Source organism: Rosa chinensis, chromosome 6 (genome assembly GCF_002994745.2).
Source record: "Rosa chinensis cultivar Old Blush chromosome 6, RchiOBHm-V2, whole genome shotgun sequence".
In the NCBI taxonomy this organism is placed as follows: domain Eukaryota; kingdom Viridiplantae; phylum Streptophyta; class Magnoliopsida; order Rosales; family Rosaceae; genus Rosa; species Rosa chinensis.
Genome location: NC_037093.1, coordinates 91,534 through 107,270, shown reverse-complemented (window position 1 = coordinate 107,270; position 15,737 = coordinate 91,534). Strand labels below are relative to the sequence as shown.

Genomic DNA, 15,737 nt, shown 5'->3' with positions numbered 1-15,737 from the left:
GTGAGTGAAGGGGAAATGATGAATTTATAAGGGGGAGAGGAGTGATATGATCATCATTCTGTTGTTAGTAGATGGAAGATGTTAACTAAGCACAATGGATTCTAGTTGTAAGTGGATGGAAGATATTAACGAAGCACGAATTGTAGTTAACGAAGCGCATGAACAGAGAAGCAAATGCTATGTCCATATAGTTACGGTGGTTAATTAGGCGTCCTGTCAGCCAAATAACCACCTTCAAGTATAAGGTATACAAATAATAGTATAGGGATTTAATAAAGGTTGTTGAACCCACGATGATTGGATTCCTTTCACTAGCTAGGGTGTGAATCTTAAAAGAGCTAGAATACACAAATGTACAACCATAAGGAAATCTAGGCTGATGGTGAGTATGTGCAAGATGGAGTAATGATTTGATTTTGGTTTTTTAAATATAGTTTTTGAATTGAAAACAACTAGATGGTCAAATGTAATCTAAATTACTCTAAACTAAACTAGTGACCAAATGGATGAAAGTTAGGATTTAGATTGTCTACCACTAATCTCATTTACAAGTATTGATGCATTTCAATATAATGGTGCTAAATTAATTAACCAATTTCTCTCCTTGCATTCCTCTCTAGTATGACAAGGAACATATTGCTTTTGTGATATCAAGCAACCCCTCTAGGTGTAGTACTTAACTACTTAAGTTATACATTTCAATCCGATTAGGTACCTAGTGTATTAGGTTTGCTCACCTAATGGACAGTTTTAAGGGAATGTGAGGGACATATGCATCTCAACCACATATATTAAATATAAAAGCATAAATAATAACACCTTAAAACTGTGAATTTATTTTCAGCCGTCAGATTCACTTGTCCCTCACAGTCCCTTAAAAACTGTCCCTTAAGTGAGCATACATTCCTAGTGTATTACCCTAAGTGCATAAAGTTTGGAGATGAGTAAATCATGCAAACCAACCAAGCTTATCTCTAAGTGATTGTTATTCACAACCCCTACATGCACACTTAGTGTGCTTTCATGCTTTAACATTCAAAGGTTACTGATCTCTAAACATTATATCATGACATGACAAACACACATACTCAAAGTGGTAAAGTCTAAGTATATGTATTCAACTCTTGAACTAGCATGTAGGCATGTTAAAGAAAATTGCATCACATCATATTATAGTATCAATCCATGCAAGATTGGCCAGAGCTTTCAACCCTAGCCCCAACAAAGTAACTACTCACTCATAATCATATAAATTAGCATCAAATCTATAAAATACATCAAGGTAAATTAAAGAGTGAAGAAGAGAATGAACTAGTTGAAGCTTGAAAAATCAATGGCTCGCTCTTCCTTTATTTTCCTCCTTCAATGCTCCTTGGATCATCCTTGATGGTGGAAATAATGGATGATGGACTTCTTGTTGATGATGAATGGAATGAAGATGAAGATATGATGCTCATTTGGCTAACTTTGAGTGGTAGTGATGGAGTTTATAGTGGTGAAAAATGGTAGTTAGGGTGGAGATGATGGAGGAGATGGAGTAGATTGGATTATGAGTTTGGATTTTGGGAGGTGGAGATAGAGGTTTTGTGGTGGAGATGGAGAGAGAAAGAAGATATAATGGGGCAGTATGGGTGATTATTAAAGAGTGTAATGAAGGGATCCTTATATAAGGAAGAGAAAGGTGTAAAATGATGAAGAAAGGCAAATGGAGCAGCTATGTCTCTTGGAGGAAAGGAAATGGGCAAGAAGGTGGAATGTTAGAGTGAGTTTAGGTCTCAAAACCAAGGAAATGATGGTTGTAGGTTAGAGTAGGTTATAATGGGTAAAAGATGGTGATTAAACCCTACAAAACATGGCAGATTTTGTATGCTAAGGGTGGACTTTTGGGCCACTTAGGGAGTATGGTTATTGTGTGAAAGACGGAAAATGAATGAAGTTGATTTGGAACAAAAAAGTTGAGATTTGGTTCGAATAGAATGATGGTGAATGGATGTAATAAAATTGATGTAATGTTACTCCTCTTGCTTGCTTCTCCCAAGGACCAAAATATCGAGTTTCGAGGAAATATCGATGGTCCCGGAAACGGAAATTTCGACGGAAATATCGAGGATATATCGATTTCAGTAAATAATCAAGAAAAATGATGGAAATTTGAAGAAAAACATGGAAATTTTAAGTGAAACTTCTAAATATGTTTATTTTATCAATTATCTACTATATATGAAAGGAATATATTGAACAAGCTTCATTTCATAGTGACTTGTAGTTATTAAAGGAGAATAGATATATATAGAATCACTGACAAACAACAATTATTGAATTTGACTTAATACATACTAAATATTTTTTATTAATTATGAAAATAAATTATAAAAAGCAAATACTCAGTAACCTTGAGTAACTAATTTTTTATTTGAAAATAAAAAAATGATAGATACTTGATGTAAAGGAATGTAAGTGAGGAAGTAGATACTAGATATAGAAAGAATGACATGAATATGTTGAAAATTTTTATATCTATAGAGTTATAATTTCAAAAGATAAGTTAAAAAATATTGGAGTGAAGTCAAGTGAATGAAAAACTTATAAATTATTAGTTGAATTGAAAAAAGAAAGGATAATTTATAAAATTTACATGTTCAGAATATGCACCATATATAATAAAAAGATATAACAATAACCACAAAAGCAGCGCAGCAGAGGTGGTCTTGGTGCTCACTTAATTAATAAGTGGTCTGAGGTTCGAAACCACTGTCTGTACAACTTTTGAGAATTTTCAGTTTGAGAGCAACTGAGGAAAATTTCAAAATATCGCGATATTTTCGAAGTTTTCGGGCGAAATTAGTGTGGTATGCGGAGATAATTTCGGAGGAGCAAAAAAACGATAATTTCGGCGATATTTCGCCGATTTTATCGATTTTTTAGTCCTTGGCTTCTCCATGAATATAGTAGAAAAATACATGGCACCACCATAAGTGGTGGTTGGTCGCGACTTGTCCCGCCAAATGTGGTGGTTCGCCGGAATTTAAAATTTAGAATTTAACTTTTTGCTCCACATTTGACCATCATTCTTCTTATCCCCAATTCTCCACTTCAAATTCAAAATGGATGTTTCCTTCACTCTTGCAATATTCTTAGATAAATAAGAAAATAATTTAGTGAAAACTAAAATAAACTCAAAAACAAGTTAAATTCAATATTTAGGAGAATGCATATACATGTAAATTATGATCTAACACGTCTTGTTTTGTAACTCGATGTGGTTAGATCGATGTAGATCTGAGAACTTCCTGGCGTGATCACAGTGCCCGGCTGCGTCGCGACAGTCACAGATTGGCGTAAGTTTCACTGCCGTGTTGTGTGGCGGTGCATTCTTACTTGAGTAGTGGAGACTCTTGTCAAGTGAGGATCTTGGTGAGCGTAGAGGCTTTTGCTAATGGTTTGTGGCATGTCCGACTGTTGGAGGTCGGGTGGTGGTGAGTTTGTGTCTTTGGCCCTTTACCACATTGGCTATATATGTCTCTTGTCTGGTCCAAATTAGGTGGTAAGGAGAATGAGTTTGGGCTCTAGGCTCATGGGCCTATGATCTTTATTCCTTTCTCTTGCTACTTTTTTTTGGAGTATTCCTTGGACCCTTTTTGATGACATATTGTGGCAAGCTCATTTTGTTTGGTAGTATTGTACATCAATTGTGGCCTACAGGTGGGCGGATGTAGTGGTTGATTGTTTGTGTCATGTAACATTAGACAGGTCAAGATCTCTTAGTATTTTTCTAATTAGTCAGTCGCTTCAAATAAGTGAGGAGACAGTTGTTGAATGTATGTTACTTGTGAGTGTCTTTTTTTCCGTTGAGGTCGAAAATGTATTTGACAATATGTTACTAGTGGAGCTTTTAGACTCCACTGTATATAATTTTCTGAAAGAAGCAAAAAAAAAAAAAAAAAAAACAAGAAGAAGGACAACCATTTCTTAGACGTGTAGGCGCGTGTTGCGACACCAAATAGTAAAAAACGAGCGCACCAAAAGTTCTGTGCGTGCTTGTTTGACCAAAAAATTCTCAGGCATTTGCACCTTCTCGCAGTCTGTGTCTGAGCTCTCAGATGTCACTGGCAGCATAGCACCGCATTTTTGGTCTTTCTTCTATTTCTTAGAGGGAGAGAGAGAGAGAGAGAAATTAATATTCTAATATGGAAGATCAACAAGTTAGATATCTTCTTCTTAATTAATCACGCTCTGCACCCATTTACGAAGCCCCCCCAGAAGAGAGGTTCGAAACCACGATGCCTCGAGCCATCTCCGTTCTGCTCCAGCCCCGATCCCTCCTCCTCTTCACCGTCGTCGGAATTTTCCTTATTTTCGTTTTCACTTCCACCGAGAAAAAGGTAGAGTCTTTTCCTTGCTTTACTTGCTCTGTTGCCGATGATTTGCGGATCTGGGTGGTCAATTTGTGCTGGAAATCGTGATTTGCAATGTGGGTTTGATCGGTTTTGTTGAAATTTCGGTGCTTTTTGACTTGAATGCTTAGTATGAAGTCCCATTTAATTGGAATTGGGAAAACAGAATTTGCAATTATTTGAGTTGTTCGTAAGTAATGTATTTCATGAATGCTGAATTGGGTGCTAGTGATTTGGAATATGTGAATTAGGGAAAGGGTGGTTGTTCTGAATCTTGAACTCTGCTGATTGAGTGGAGTCTTACATGTTTGGAAAGCTGCTCAATTCCTTAGTAGTGTGATTCTACTACTTTAATCGTAGTACATTTCAATTTTCGGCATCTCGTTTCTGAAAGCATTGTTTCTAGTTGTGGATTCTAGAAGCATTGTTTCTAGTTGTGGATTCTAGCCTCGTTTTTGATCTGTAAGTTCGGGGTACTACTTGTTGGTTTGCTGAAAAATAGAGACAAGTTTCTAGAAAGCAAGAATGGGGTGGCTAGTCGGCAATGGGGGAGTAATGTTTCAGTAGTGTTGTGGTGTTCGGTATCTGTGTGCGGGTGTTTTTGAGTTAATGCCTTTGTTAAGGATACTATATAGGGATGATTCAATTTGGCTGCATGTTATATCAGTTCTTTAGGCTGACTAGCTCCGTCTTGGTGGTCTATAGTTTTATCCTCATCTTATTGAATATATTGGTTTAGTTTCCTTTGTTTTTGCTTTAATATTAGTATTATGAAGAGATGAGTTTGTAGTCTCTAATATGAATCATTTCATTATGCAGGAGGAAGAGAAAGTAGAAGAAGTACCTGAAATAACCCATAGAGTATACCTGGATATTGATATTGAGGAACAGCATTTAGGTACAGTTTTATGCCAATACTTTCACGTGAACTACCTTCCGCTGACTGCCGATTAATTTCTTATCCACTGATACCTTCCTATTACTACTTCTCATTTGCAGGTAGAATTGTGATTGGATTATACGGTCAGGTTGTACCAAAAACTGTTGGTATGTATTGATCTTATATCTTAACATTGTCTTTTCATCAGAATCTTAGAAACCTATTTTAATTCAACTTTCAACTTGTCACAAACTTGTTGGTCGGAGATAATCTACTTTTGTTGACACATGCAAATTTGATAGTTTCTAGTCCTTTACTTCATTTGATATGATTATGAGCTTTTCTTTTCTTATCAAAGTATGTTGAAAGTTATTGAGACGATACTTTTTAATGCCCGATTACTTACAACCTCAATTACAAACCATTGCACATGGAAACTCTGTTTCATATACTGACTACATTTAACCAGCAGTACTAAAATTGTGCACTAATGTTGTGGCAATTTCGTGCTGATTTTACTGGTATTTTAGAATGAATGTTACCTCATGCTTTCCTACTTTGCAATCTGCTCGACGACAAAAGCAAAGTTGCAGTTTCTTGTCAAATGATCAAGGTTATCTCATACCAGTTAACTGCCTAATACCTGTATCTTTTTTCTCCTTTTGCAGAAAATTTCAGGGCATTGTGCACAGGTACTTGGACCTGCGATATTTGATTACCAACGGAACCTGTTCATGTTGTCATTATGCTTATTGAAACTTGCTTTAAATGCAGGAGAAAAAGGTAAAGGTGTTAAGGGAAAAAAACTCCACTATAAGGGAACGCCATTTCATCGTATCGTATCTGGGTTCATGATTCAAGGCGGAGATATCATTCATGGTGATGGGAAGGGATATGAATCGATATATGGTGGCACCTTTGCTGATGAGAATTTCAAAGTGAAACATTCACATGCAGGTGTTTAACGTCAATGTTTTTGGTTGTCACTTTTGTTTCCTGAATGATCTACAGTTTTGCACTAGATTTTTATTAGTATTAAAACTCTGAAACTGTATCTTCTGTGCAGGTACTGTTTCTATGGTGAATACAGGACCTGATTCCAATGGGTCACAGTTCTTTATCACCACAATCAAGGCTAGTTGGTAAGCTATTCTTCATGTTGAAATTCTGAATATTAAGACATGAGTGTAAGTAATTGCTTCTGCACAATGTATCTGAGTCCATACAGTTGCAGCAAAAATGCAAAATTACCCTTAGATTGTACTATACTTGGATTCAACAATCTTCTCCAACTTCCAATTTGGCTGATAGTAGTCTATTATTAGCTCGTCCTGTGTGATTGTTTGACTATTTAAGATGGCATGCTGCATGTGTCTAAAATTTCTCATGCATCTGTGATGCTGGTCTTTTTGGCATCTTCTGTGGGATTTACGCTGAAGTTTCTTAGGATAATCAACATCCACCATTCTACAGGTCTCAAATTACCTTCATTTGTACTGTTAATGTTATTGTAGCCATCGTAACATGGCAAAGAAAATAAACTTACGTAACATGGTAGTGGTATGAGGCTGCCATGCACATCTCACCCCGCAGGGCTAGTTCTACAATGACAATGTATGGTATATGTTCTCCAGGTTGGATGGGGAGCATGTCGTCTTCGGCAAGGTTATACAGGGCATGGACATGGTGTATGCAATTGAAGGAGGGGCTGGAACCTACAGTGGAAAGCCCAGAAAGAAGGTTGTTATTGCTGACTCAGGAGAAATACCCAAGGACAAGTGGGATGAAGAAAGATGACACTTCTTACCAAAGGTTTTGAAGTTGAGTTGAGTTTATTAGAGTGATTCTTAGATGACTGATACTCATTTCTTCCCTTTCACCAAGTTCCCTCAACTTGGGCTTATCAATGGAAATATTAATCTCTTTTTTGTAACTGGCAATAGTTGGTGATACAAACACGTTTGCTGTAGAGAAACATGGTAGAAATCATCTCCTCTTTTTTAGTTCTTCTCCATCTTTTCGGGCATGTATATTCGACTTTCAGTCTGAGTACAAATCAGTTGCTGTAGCCATATTGACAACCTGTTTTCTTATTGCGAAAGTTTCCTATTGCACAATTTCTCCACTTCATAACTCATCAAAAATAGGTGATATGACATTATGATGGCCTTAGATAGGTTAGGTGTACTAGGTATTCATGTCTTTCTACAAGCTAATCATGAGAATAGGGAAAACCTTTCTACACCGACCATTTCAGTGGCAGATCAGCCCCCCAATTATTGCATTAGTATATGAGCCTCAGGACTATCTTCCACTGAAGGCTGATCTATCTACCAACGCAAAGAGGTACCCAAATTAGGAGAATATATTGGGTAGGGGGGGGCCTTGCCTCGGGGTAGGTTTTCCCACTCAATCAAAATCCTCCTATCCTAAACGCCATTCTCATACAACCCTTGCTTTTGATCTGTGTAACATCAAAACTATCCTTGCTACTTAAGAACATGCACTCCTATGATTGGTTAGTCAGACAAGCCCAATAATCCAACTGTCATACCGAACTTCTTCCTCCGAACTTATGCCATGAAAATAACAGACGAAGGATTACGACCTTCTTAATATGGCCCTCACGTCTAAGACTAGGACAACTCAGTTGAGCACAACAGACTTAAATTGGAGCATTATGCAAGGCTGTATTGATTTATGTATGTCCAGCACATTCATACACACAGCCAAAATGCATGCGTGGCAGCAATTCCAGGCTAGCCATCAACCATCAGAGCCGCCATGTGTGCCAAGCACAATGTTGAGAACTCAGGGATCATATGATATAGAATTGTATAGAAAGGTCTATTATATACTCTCTCAAACCGCCCAAATGCTTTCCAACTCATCGTTCTGATCATCAACATTATCAATTTATCATCATCTACTATTCCCACTCAATCTCTACTTACCAGTCAACGCCATAAAAAACCCACCTCATTGTCATCTCCCACTTCTCCAAAAACCCACCTGACTTCGCCACGCCACTTCTGTTTCCGATGGGCAGCCCCGAAGAACCCAGCAAGCCCATCTCCCTCTACGACTCGTCGTCCACTCCCCTCCTCTCCAAACCCGACGACCCGCCACCTCCTCCCTCCCCCTACTCCGACGAACCCGACTCCGACGCGGCCCAGTACCTCCAGATCTCCTACAACCACGACTCGCGTCCCTTCAAGGACCTCCCTTTCTCCATCCTCTTCGTCCTCCTCGTCCTCGCCACCTTCGGCGTCGGAATCTTCGCCGTCTTCCACCGCAACACCGACTACTCCAGCCTCTCCTCCTACGTATACGACTCCGATTCCACCTCCTGCGTCAAGAACGCTTCTTTGACTCATGGCCTCACCAACTGGGACCCTCTCAGTTCATCTTCATCTTTTCTAAAGGGTTTGACATGGACCCTAGTCGTCACCTTAATCTTGAGCTTGCCCATTTGCTTCAGTCTGCTTTGGCTGCTCAAGAATTATGCTAAACAAGTCGTCTATGCTTCTCTCCCGTTCTTCATTTTGTTTCCGATTTTTTTCGACGTGTATTGGTTTGTTGCATGCACAATCAGCTCAAGCTGCAGTGAATCTTTCCCTTTGGTTTACAGAATTTTGGTCCTGGTGTTTATTTTGTTAGTAATTGGAGTGATTTTGTGGATATTTGTGGCGAATCGGCATCGAATTGAGCTTACCATACAAATAATTGGGGTGGCATCGGATGCGCTTTCGAGGAATTTGGGTCTGTTTGGGGTTCTGCCTTTGTTGACTCTCGGGTTGGTGGTGTACTATGCACCCATTGTGGTGTTCTTGGTGTTTGCTAGGCTGAATGGGAAGATTGCGGCGGAAGAATCCGATGAGGTGTATAGTTGTGTGTGGAAGCAGGATTCTTGGGTGCCGGCTTATTATGCATTGGCGATTTTGACAATGTTGTGGTCTCTGACGGTTATGGTGGAATCTCAGGTGTATGTGATTAGTGGGACTGTTGCTCAGTGGTACTTCACCAAGGAGGACTCAACTCCAAAGCGGGTTATTAGAAGTTCTTTGAGGTAGGAATCTATTGGTACATTCTTTTTTTCGAGTTTGGAGTAATTTATATATATGTTCATATAGGTTTTGAAGGTAGTTGTGATTGAAATGTAATCCTGTTTAAACTAGATGAATTAGAGTTAGCGGAGGAGTTGTGTCAAGTTTGTGATCAACTGTGTGGAACTTGGGTAGTTTTGGAAAATGTAGGCAATCTGTTGATTTGATAACCGACTGCTGGATGTCCCCGAAGTGACCATTGATTACATTCTAGGGAGTCTTTTATTTAGCATTTGTTCTTTGTGTCGGATCAGATGGGTGCCTACATCATGTCTAGCTCTTTTAGGTCTTAATGTTGCCATGTTGGACTGTAGGGTAGCACTTTCATCTGTGTGTGCCTAGTTGGAGTGCTGTTTAGCCCACATGTTATATTAAGGTTTGCCAATAAATGAACCTCCAAATGTGGTGCAAAGATCAAATGCTGCAGCTACAAGAGTGATATATCTGCCCAGCATAAATATTGATTAATCAATTGCCTCTAGTTATAATAGTGTCATTTGGTTCTCTCCTCTTCATGTTTAATGTCAGCAGAAAGAGGTTGTTCTAGGTACTTGACCTACCTGCTATTGTCAGGTCCTTGGGAGTCTATTTGCTTAGCAGGAATGTAGTATTCCAGAATGAATGTCTATATCAAATCATGATCAAGATGTGATACTTTGTGCTTTCTCTTAGTCATGGTATTGAAGTCAGAAATTATTTTTCATGAAAATGTTTCAATGATGTAATTATTGTTACTTTTCAGTCATTATTTTCTCTTGAGGCTGTGCATCAAAGTAATGCTTGTGAGAATAGTAATCCGGTCATCGTTCTTACCTTTTCTTCAAGGGAATTAGTTGACATAGGAATTACATGCAAAGCATAGGCAGTCACTCTAGGTGTAATTTTGTTAATCTTCACAGTTTCTCGTCTTTTCTATTCCAATAAACCACAATTCTTAAATTCCTTGTTGGTGAAACTGGGTGGGAGCACAGGGGAAAGGGGGTGGACTGATTGACTAGAGCAATGTGATTCATCCCATTCGTATAAATGTGAATAGAAATTTTTTTGTTTCTCATGTTTCTTTAAATACTTGCAGAAATGCCTTTGGCCCATCCTTTGGCACTGTGTGTCTATCTGGCTTACTTATATGTGTTGTTCGAATGGTGCGTACAATTGTTGATGGTGCAAGAAAAGAGGGTTCAGGCGGGATACTGAATCTTATGTTACGTTGCTGTGTTAATGCCTTGCTGTCGGCAATTGATTTTCTCAACAAGTTCACAATCATCTTTGCTGCAATAACTGGTGAATCTTACTGTTCATCTGCAAGGATGACGTATGAGCTTCTAAAACGTAATCTTCTTTCTGCGGTTTTTGTGGAAACCATCTCCACTCGACTTTTGGCTGGAATCATCTTCGTACTCTCAGCACTATATGCAATTGTGGTATGTTATCTTTCCAAATCTCGATCATTCAGTTTTCCATCAATTACTGTTTGAGATGGTTGTGTTATGTGTGAGGAAGCCATCCACACATTGAACTTGTGGGGTTCTTGCAGATTAACTGTTTTGCATAGATCTGCTAATTCATATTAATGATAATACCGATTTGTTCATTAGCGGTTGATCCTTCTCTTCTGCCATTTTTTTGGATGGTTTGGTTAAGAGGAGAGGGTTGAGGGTGGGAAGATGGGAGTAAGGCTAGTTCATGTTTCAGGTGTTATCCTATGGTCTATGGATGAAGTTTGCCTGAAATGAGTGGAACCATATTGTTAGATTAATCATTGGGAGTATTTTCTTATCTATCCAGCTGGATTCTTGTGCATTCTTTATGAATTATAATCTGGCTTCAAGCAACAATCTCTTTGTATGTTTGTTGAGGGTTGAAACCATCCTTGTGAGTTGAGATTAACTCTTTGGGGGTTCTTGACTGTGGATACTTTCAACTGCTGTCTAATTTGCTTTCTATTCTTATTTGGGGGCTGGAAAGAGAGACATATATAGAAACAACACTGTACTATATCATAACATGGGATGGTTTGAATATTGTTGTCATACTAGTCAGTCAGTGAAGGATTTGTGCTTCTCTGTCTTCTCAGATTGCTGGACATTATTTTGGTCATATAGTCTTTTCTGTTTTAATGTAATTCCCCTCGTTTTTCGGTTAATGTTTTCTGACTATGAATGTGCATAAACAGGCATGCGCTATCTTAAAGGCCGTGAGCAATCTTGGGGTTGATGCGTACTTTGTGGCTGCATTGGCCTGGGTGCTGCTGATCTTGGTACTGGGTTTCTTTGTCCACGTGCTGGATAATGTGATAGATACTGTGTACGTGTGCTACGCCATAGATAGGGACAGAGGGGAAGTTTGTAAACAAGACGTTCATGAAGTTTACGTTAACTTACCAATTAGTAGAAATCATAGACCTTCATCTATGATCACCAGAACTCTGGGTGTATAGAATAATCCTTTGAATTGCAGTCGTGTTGTTGTTGGTCTGTCATTCGTTCTGTATCAAGTATTCAGTTAGAAGTGCCTGCCGGCAATTTGTGCATACCTTTTGAGTGTTGCCTTGTACATTTTTGAGGATTTACAATAAAGAGTTTTCAGGCAAGTTTGCACATGTTCGCATAAGAAGCAGAAAAAGTGGAGAGACAGAAAACCCTTCCTAACCTCCTATCAGGAAAACCTGCTGCCACTATTTTCATGTGAGACCCTATGGAAGTAGAGAATGGAACCCCTCATATAAGTAAGCATGTTGCACTCACACTCACTGCCTTCTCTCAATTAAAAGTTACTGAAGAGAACAAAAAGAAAGAGCACCTTCTTCAAACATTTCATGGCCTTGCTTACCAGAAAGGCAACATTGTTGCTAATGGTGTTGGTGTTAACGTTCCTAGCCATATGTGAAGCTAAAATTACTGTTAGCATCAGTAACTTTTTGGCAGAGGAATATGAAGACGAAGTCAAGTTGGACCTCAATGTTCACTGTAAGTCCAAGGATGACGATCTCGGCCCCCATGTCCTCTCCTTCCTCGAAGGGTATGAGTTTCGGTTCAACCCCAACATTTGGCGGACAACGCTGTTTCACTGCACCATGGCATGGCCCTCTCATTTTCACCATTTCGTGATCTACGATCAATCAAGGGATGGAGGTTGTATACTAAACGACTCTCAGTGTATTTGGCGTGTAATAGAATCCGGTCCATGCAAATTAGAAACCTTGCCCAATAGGACAGAGATATGGGATTCTCATCCATGGAACAACTAGTTGTTCTGAGTTCGGCTTTTGTTGTTAACTAAAATTGATGACATAATAAACTCACCATCAATATGTTTAACGTTATAAGCAGATCCTACATCATGAGCTTTGGATTTCTTAAAATTGACTTGGGATCTCTAGATTTATATTCTTCATTGTACTTTCTAAGAGACAAAGAAAATGATTAAAAGCGGCTCAAATTTCATCTCCAACTCCTTCAAGTCTTTTATCTCTTTAATATTAGATATTAAAGTTTGAAGTTTTCTTGTAGGTAATTCTATTGTTATATGTAACTTATGCATTTGATTTTCTATTATTAGGTATTTCATAATAGTTTGGTCTCAGTTGCACAAAAAAGCTTATGGTGTAAGCAATATTTATTTTTGGTTATTATTTTTTTATGTCAGTTTGTTTTTTTTTTTTTTTTTAAAGTTCAAATATGAGACTATGAATTATTAATTGCACTAAAAGGTCTCGAGCATTATGAATTTATGTCGCCTTGAGCCACTGAACTCTTAAGGCTAGCCTCGGTCCACCTACCTAGCAGTGGAGAAACACTTCGACCCAGTGGCGGAGCCAGGATTTTGAACTTATTGGGGCACAAAATAATAATAATAATAACATCAAATATAAAAGCTCTCTAAATGAAATTTATATCTAGTACAATGAGATTTTAGATTCTGAAATCGTTTCATATTAGTTTTTATAATCTATACTATTAAAAATGTATTTCTCAATATACAAAATAAAGCAAAAAATTCTCTTTTTAAGAACTATAATTTTTTGATCTGGATCATCTAAAATTAAATTCTCTAAAGTTATGTGAACTTCTTAAAGTCACTCAATCCTCCGTCTAATGTAATGGGTAGAAGAATGGACACATCAACTAATACATATTGAAAATCATTTTCAATATTTTCTCTTCAAAATTGAGGTTAACTTGGGTTGGTTTTATAGGACTCCTCTTAAAACCCGTTCTTTTATATTGTTCTTCAATAAGAATATTTCATGGTTGTCCATTTAAAAACCTGTCATGATCGTGAAGTTCAATATGATTTGTGAAGTTAATTACTTAATTAGATTGTTATGGCCTTTGATTTTCGTTAAAAAAAATAAAATACTTTAGATATAGTTGACAGAAACTGGCCATCGATCATCTCCCAAGAAAAATGAAGGTGAACAAATTAAAGAGTAGACTAGTAGAGGATCAGGCACATGGGAACTTTGTGCAATTAAAATAATAATAGCCAAATCAGAATCTTCCAACAGTAAAGTGGTATAATTAATATGTTTTGTTAAGAAAGTTTACTGGGGCACGGGACCCAGTTGGTCCCTTACTGCCTCCGCCCCTGCTTCGACCCAAGAGAAAACTAGCCATTGTAACACCCTAGCCTCCTTAACTAACACAATGAAAGAGATGTTGATCATAATGACCCCGCCCAAGTAGAACCTCAATTTGTTGGAAACCACCAAGTGCTCGTCTGGCAACAGCCACCACATGCATGAAGCAAATGGTCAGACCGCCAGACGAGAAACACCGGAGATGAAAGGCTCATGTTTTCAAAAGAGCGCATGGAATGTGAAGATATTATGGTTTTACTTATTAGGTCCCAAGTTAATATATATTTGTTGGCGTATTTAATTTAGTACAAGTATGAAAATATGAGCTTATTATAATGAGATTTTGACAAAATTGTTTGGAATGAATTTGGTGATTAGAGCATCTCCAACCATTTAGCTATAAGTCATTTTGACTTTGGCTTTTTTATAGAGGGATCTCCAACCATGCTCTTACTTTAGCTATTTTGACTCTTGAGCCATAACTGGTGTTTGAGCCCAAAAGCAATTTTAGGCAAAATCCTTTAGTGGATTCGAACCAGCGGGCCGATACCTGCGGCCCAAGAATAAAACCACTCGGGTTTGGGTTATAGCTTCGCCCATTCCGTGTTTCGTAAGGAGACGAAACCTTATTGAAATCGAGTAGTAGAGACTAAATAGGAAACTTCAATTAAGAGTCCTTCTGAGGCAAGGAGCAGTCGAAACCCTAGGGTATAAATACAGAGCTAAACGGCAAAATCAGAGACCTCTCTCCAATCAATCGATCCCAGCAATTACAAAGCCTCCTCGGAGCAAACCTTCAACCTCGTTGAAACCCGGTGACAGCCCGCCAGTCCTAGTCTCCTCGCGAGCCGACTGTCAGCATCACCAGAACAACCCGGCGACCGTGCTTCCAGTCCTAGTCTCCTCATGAGCCGACTGCCAGTACTACTGCCACCGATACAACCAGCGAAGCAAGGGTAACGCCCTCGCAACCCAGCGAAGCTAAAGTCACGCTTTAGCAAAACCCGTGCTTTCTCCAACTTCCCAGTGATTGCTCTGCTCAGCCTTCAACGTTGAGTATCGATACGGTGAACGCAAAGAAACCACAACCAAAGCCCTTACAAGCGTAAGGCAAGAAGTCCTTTTCCGAAAGGCAAGAGAAGAGCCTTGTGAAGAGGTTGGTGCTCTCCTCGTCCACAGCGCTTGAAGAAGAAGTCAGGTCAAGGGACTACCCCAACGACTGCACCCTGCGGTGCTGGCATGCCTGCGCAATCACTCGCCCAAAAGAGACAGTTTGCAAGCCAACTGGTTTTGGAGCCAAACATTTTGGCACGCCCAGTGGGACCACAATAGTGTTTCTTTGTGAACGCAACCATTGGGAAGTCTAGCGATAACCCTTATCAAAAGGGCTACGCTAACTGCTTAAAGTATAAGACCTCCAGTTACAGACCGCATTCTTGCGCGGACTGTTGTGGTCTCTCTGAAGAACAAGTGACACAACGATTCTCTCATCAGCCCCAATCACCCGGTATGTCAACTGCACAAGATGAGAATCGCTCGACCGCTACTGAGGGTCAGAGCGTCAATGTTAATCAGGCCAGCGAGTCTGTTATCCCCGCCACTGTCGACACTACAGTGGAAGGTGGAGAAGAAGAGGCTTTTGTCTCGAAGCCTATTCCGGAAGGAGCGACCGCTGAGGTCAAGTTCGCGATCATCATGGAGAACGTCGAAAACCATCGCAAGAAGATGGACACTGACTTTGCCAGGGAAACCGCAAAATCGGAAAAGCTTCTTCGCGA

The 15,737-nt window shown here is 39.1% G+C and overlaps 2 protein-coding genes across 2 annotated transcripts; both read left to right on the top strand.

Annotated features, from left to right (window-relative positions):
- The first annotated feature begins 3,981 nt into the window (after window positions 1-3,981).
- LOC112172416 (peptidyl-prolyl cis-trans isomerase CYP21-1) lies at window positions 3,982-7,375 on the top strand. Its single transcript, XM_024309746.2, has 7 exons — window positions 3,982-4,382; window positions 5,214-5,292; window positions 5,394-5,441; window positions 5,943-5,966; window positions 6,049-6,231; window positions 6,341-6,416; window positions 6,909-7,375. The coding sequence occupies exons 1-7, from the start codon at window positions 4,281-4,283 to the stop codon at window positions 7,069-7,071; spliced, it is 675 nt and encodes a 224-aa protein (XP_024165514.1). The 5' UTR covers window positions 3,982-4,280; the 3' UTR covers window positions 7,072-7,375.
- Window positions 7,376-8,012: 637 nt separating this feature from the next.
- LOC112171983 (CTL-like protein DDB_G0288717) lies at window positions 8,013-11,979 on the top strand. Its single transcript, XM_024309128.2, has 3 exons — window positions 8,013-9,343; window positions 10,456-10,801; window positions 11,554-11,979. Exons 1-3 carry the CDS (start codon window positions 8,316-8,318, stop codon window positions 11,815-11,817), a joined length of 1,638 nt encoding a protein of 545 aa, XP_024164896.1. The 5' UTR covers window positions 8,013-8,315; the 3' UTR covers window positions 11,818-11,979.
- The last annotated feature ends 3,758 nt before the right edge of the window (window positions 11,980-15,737 follow it).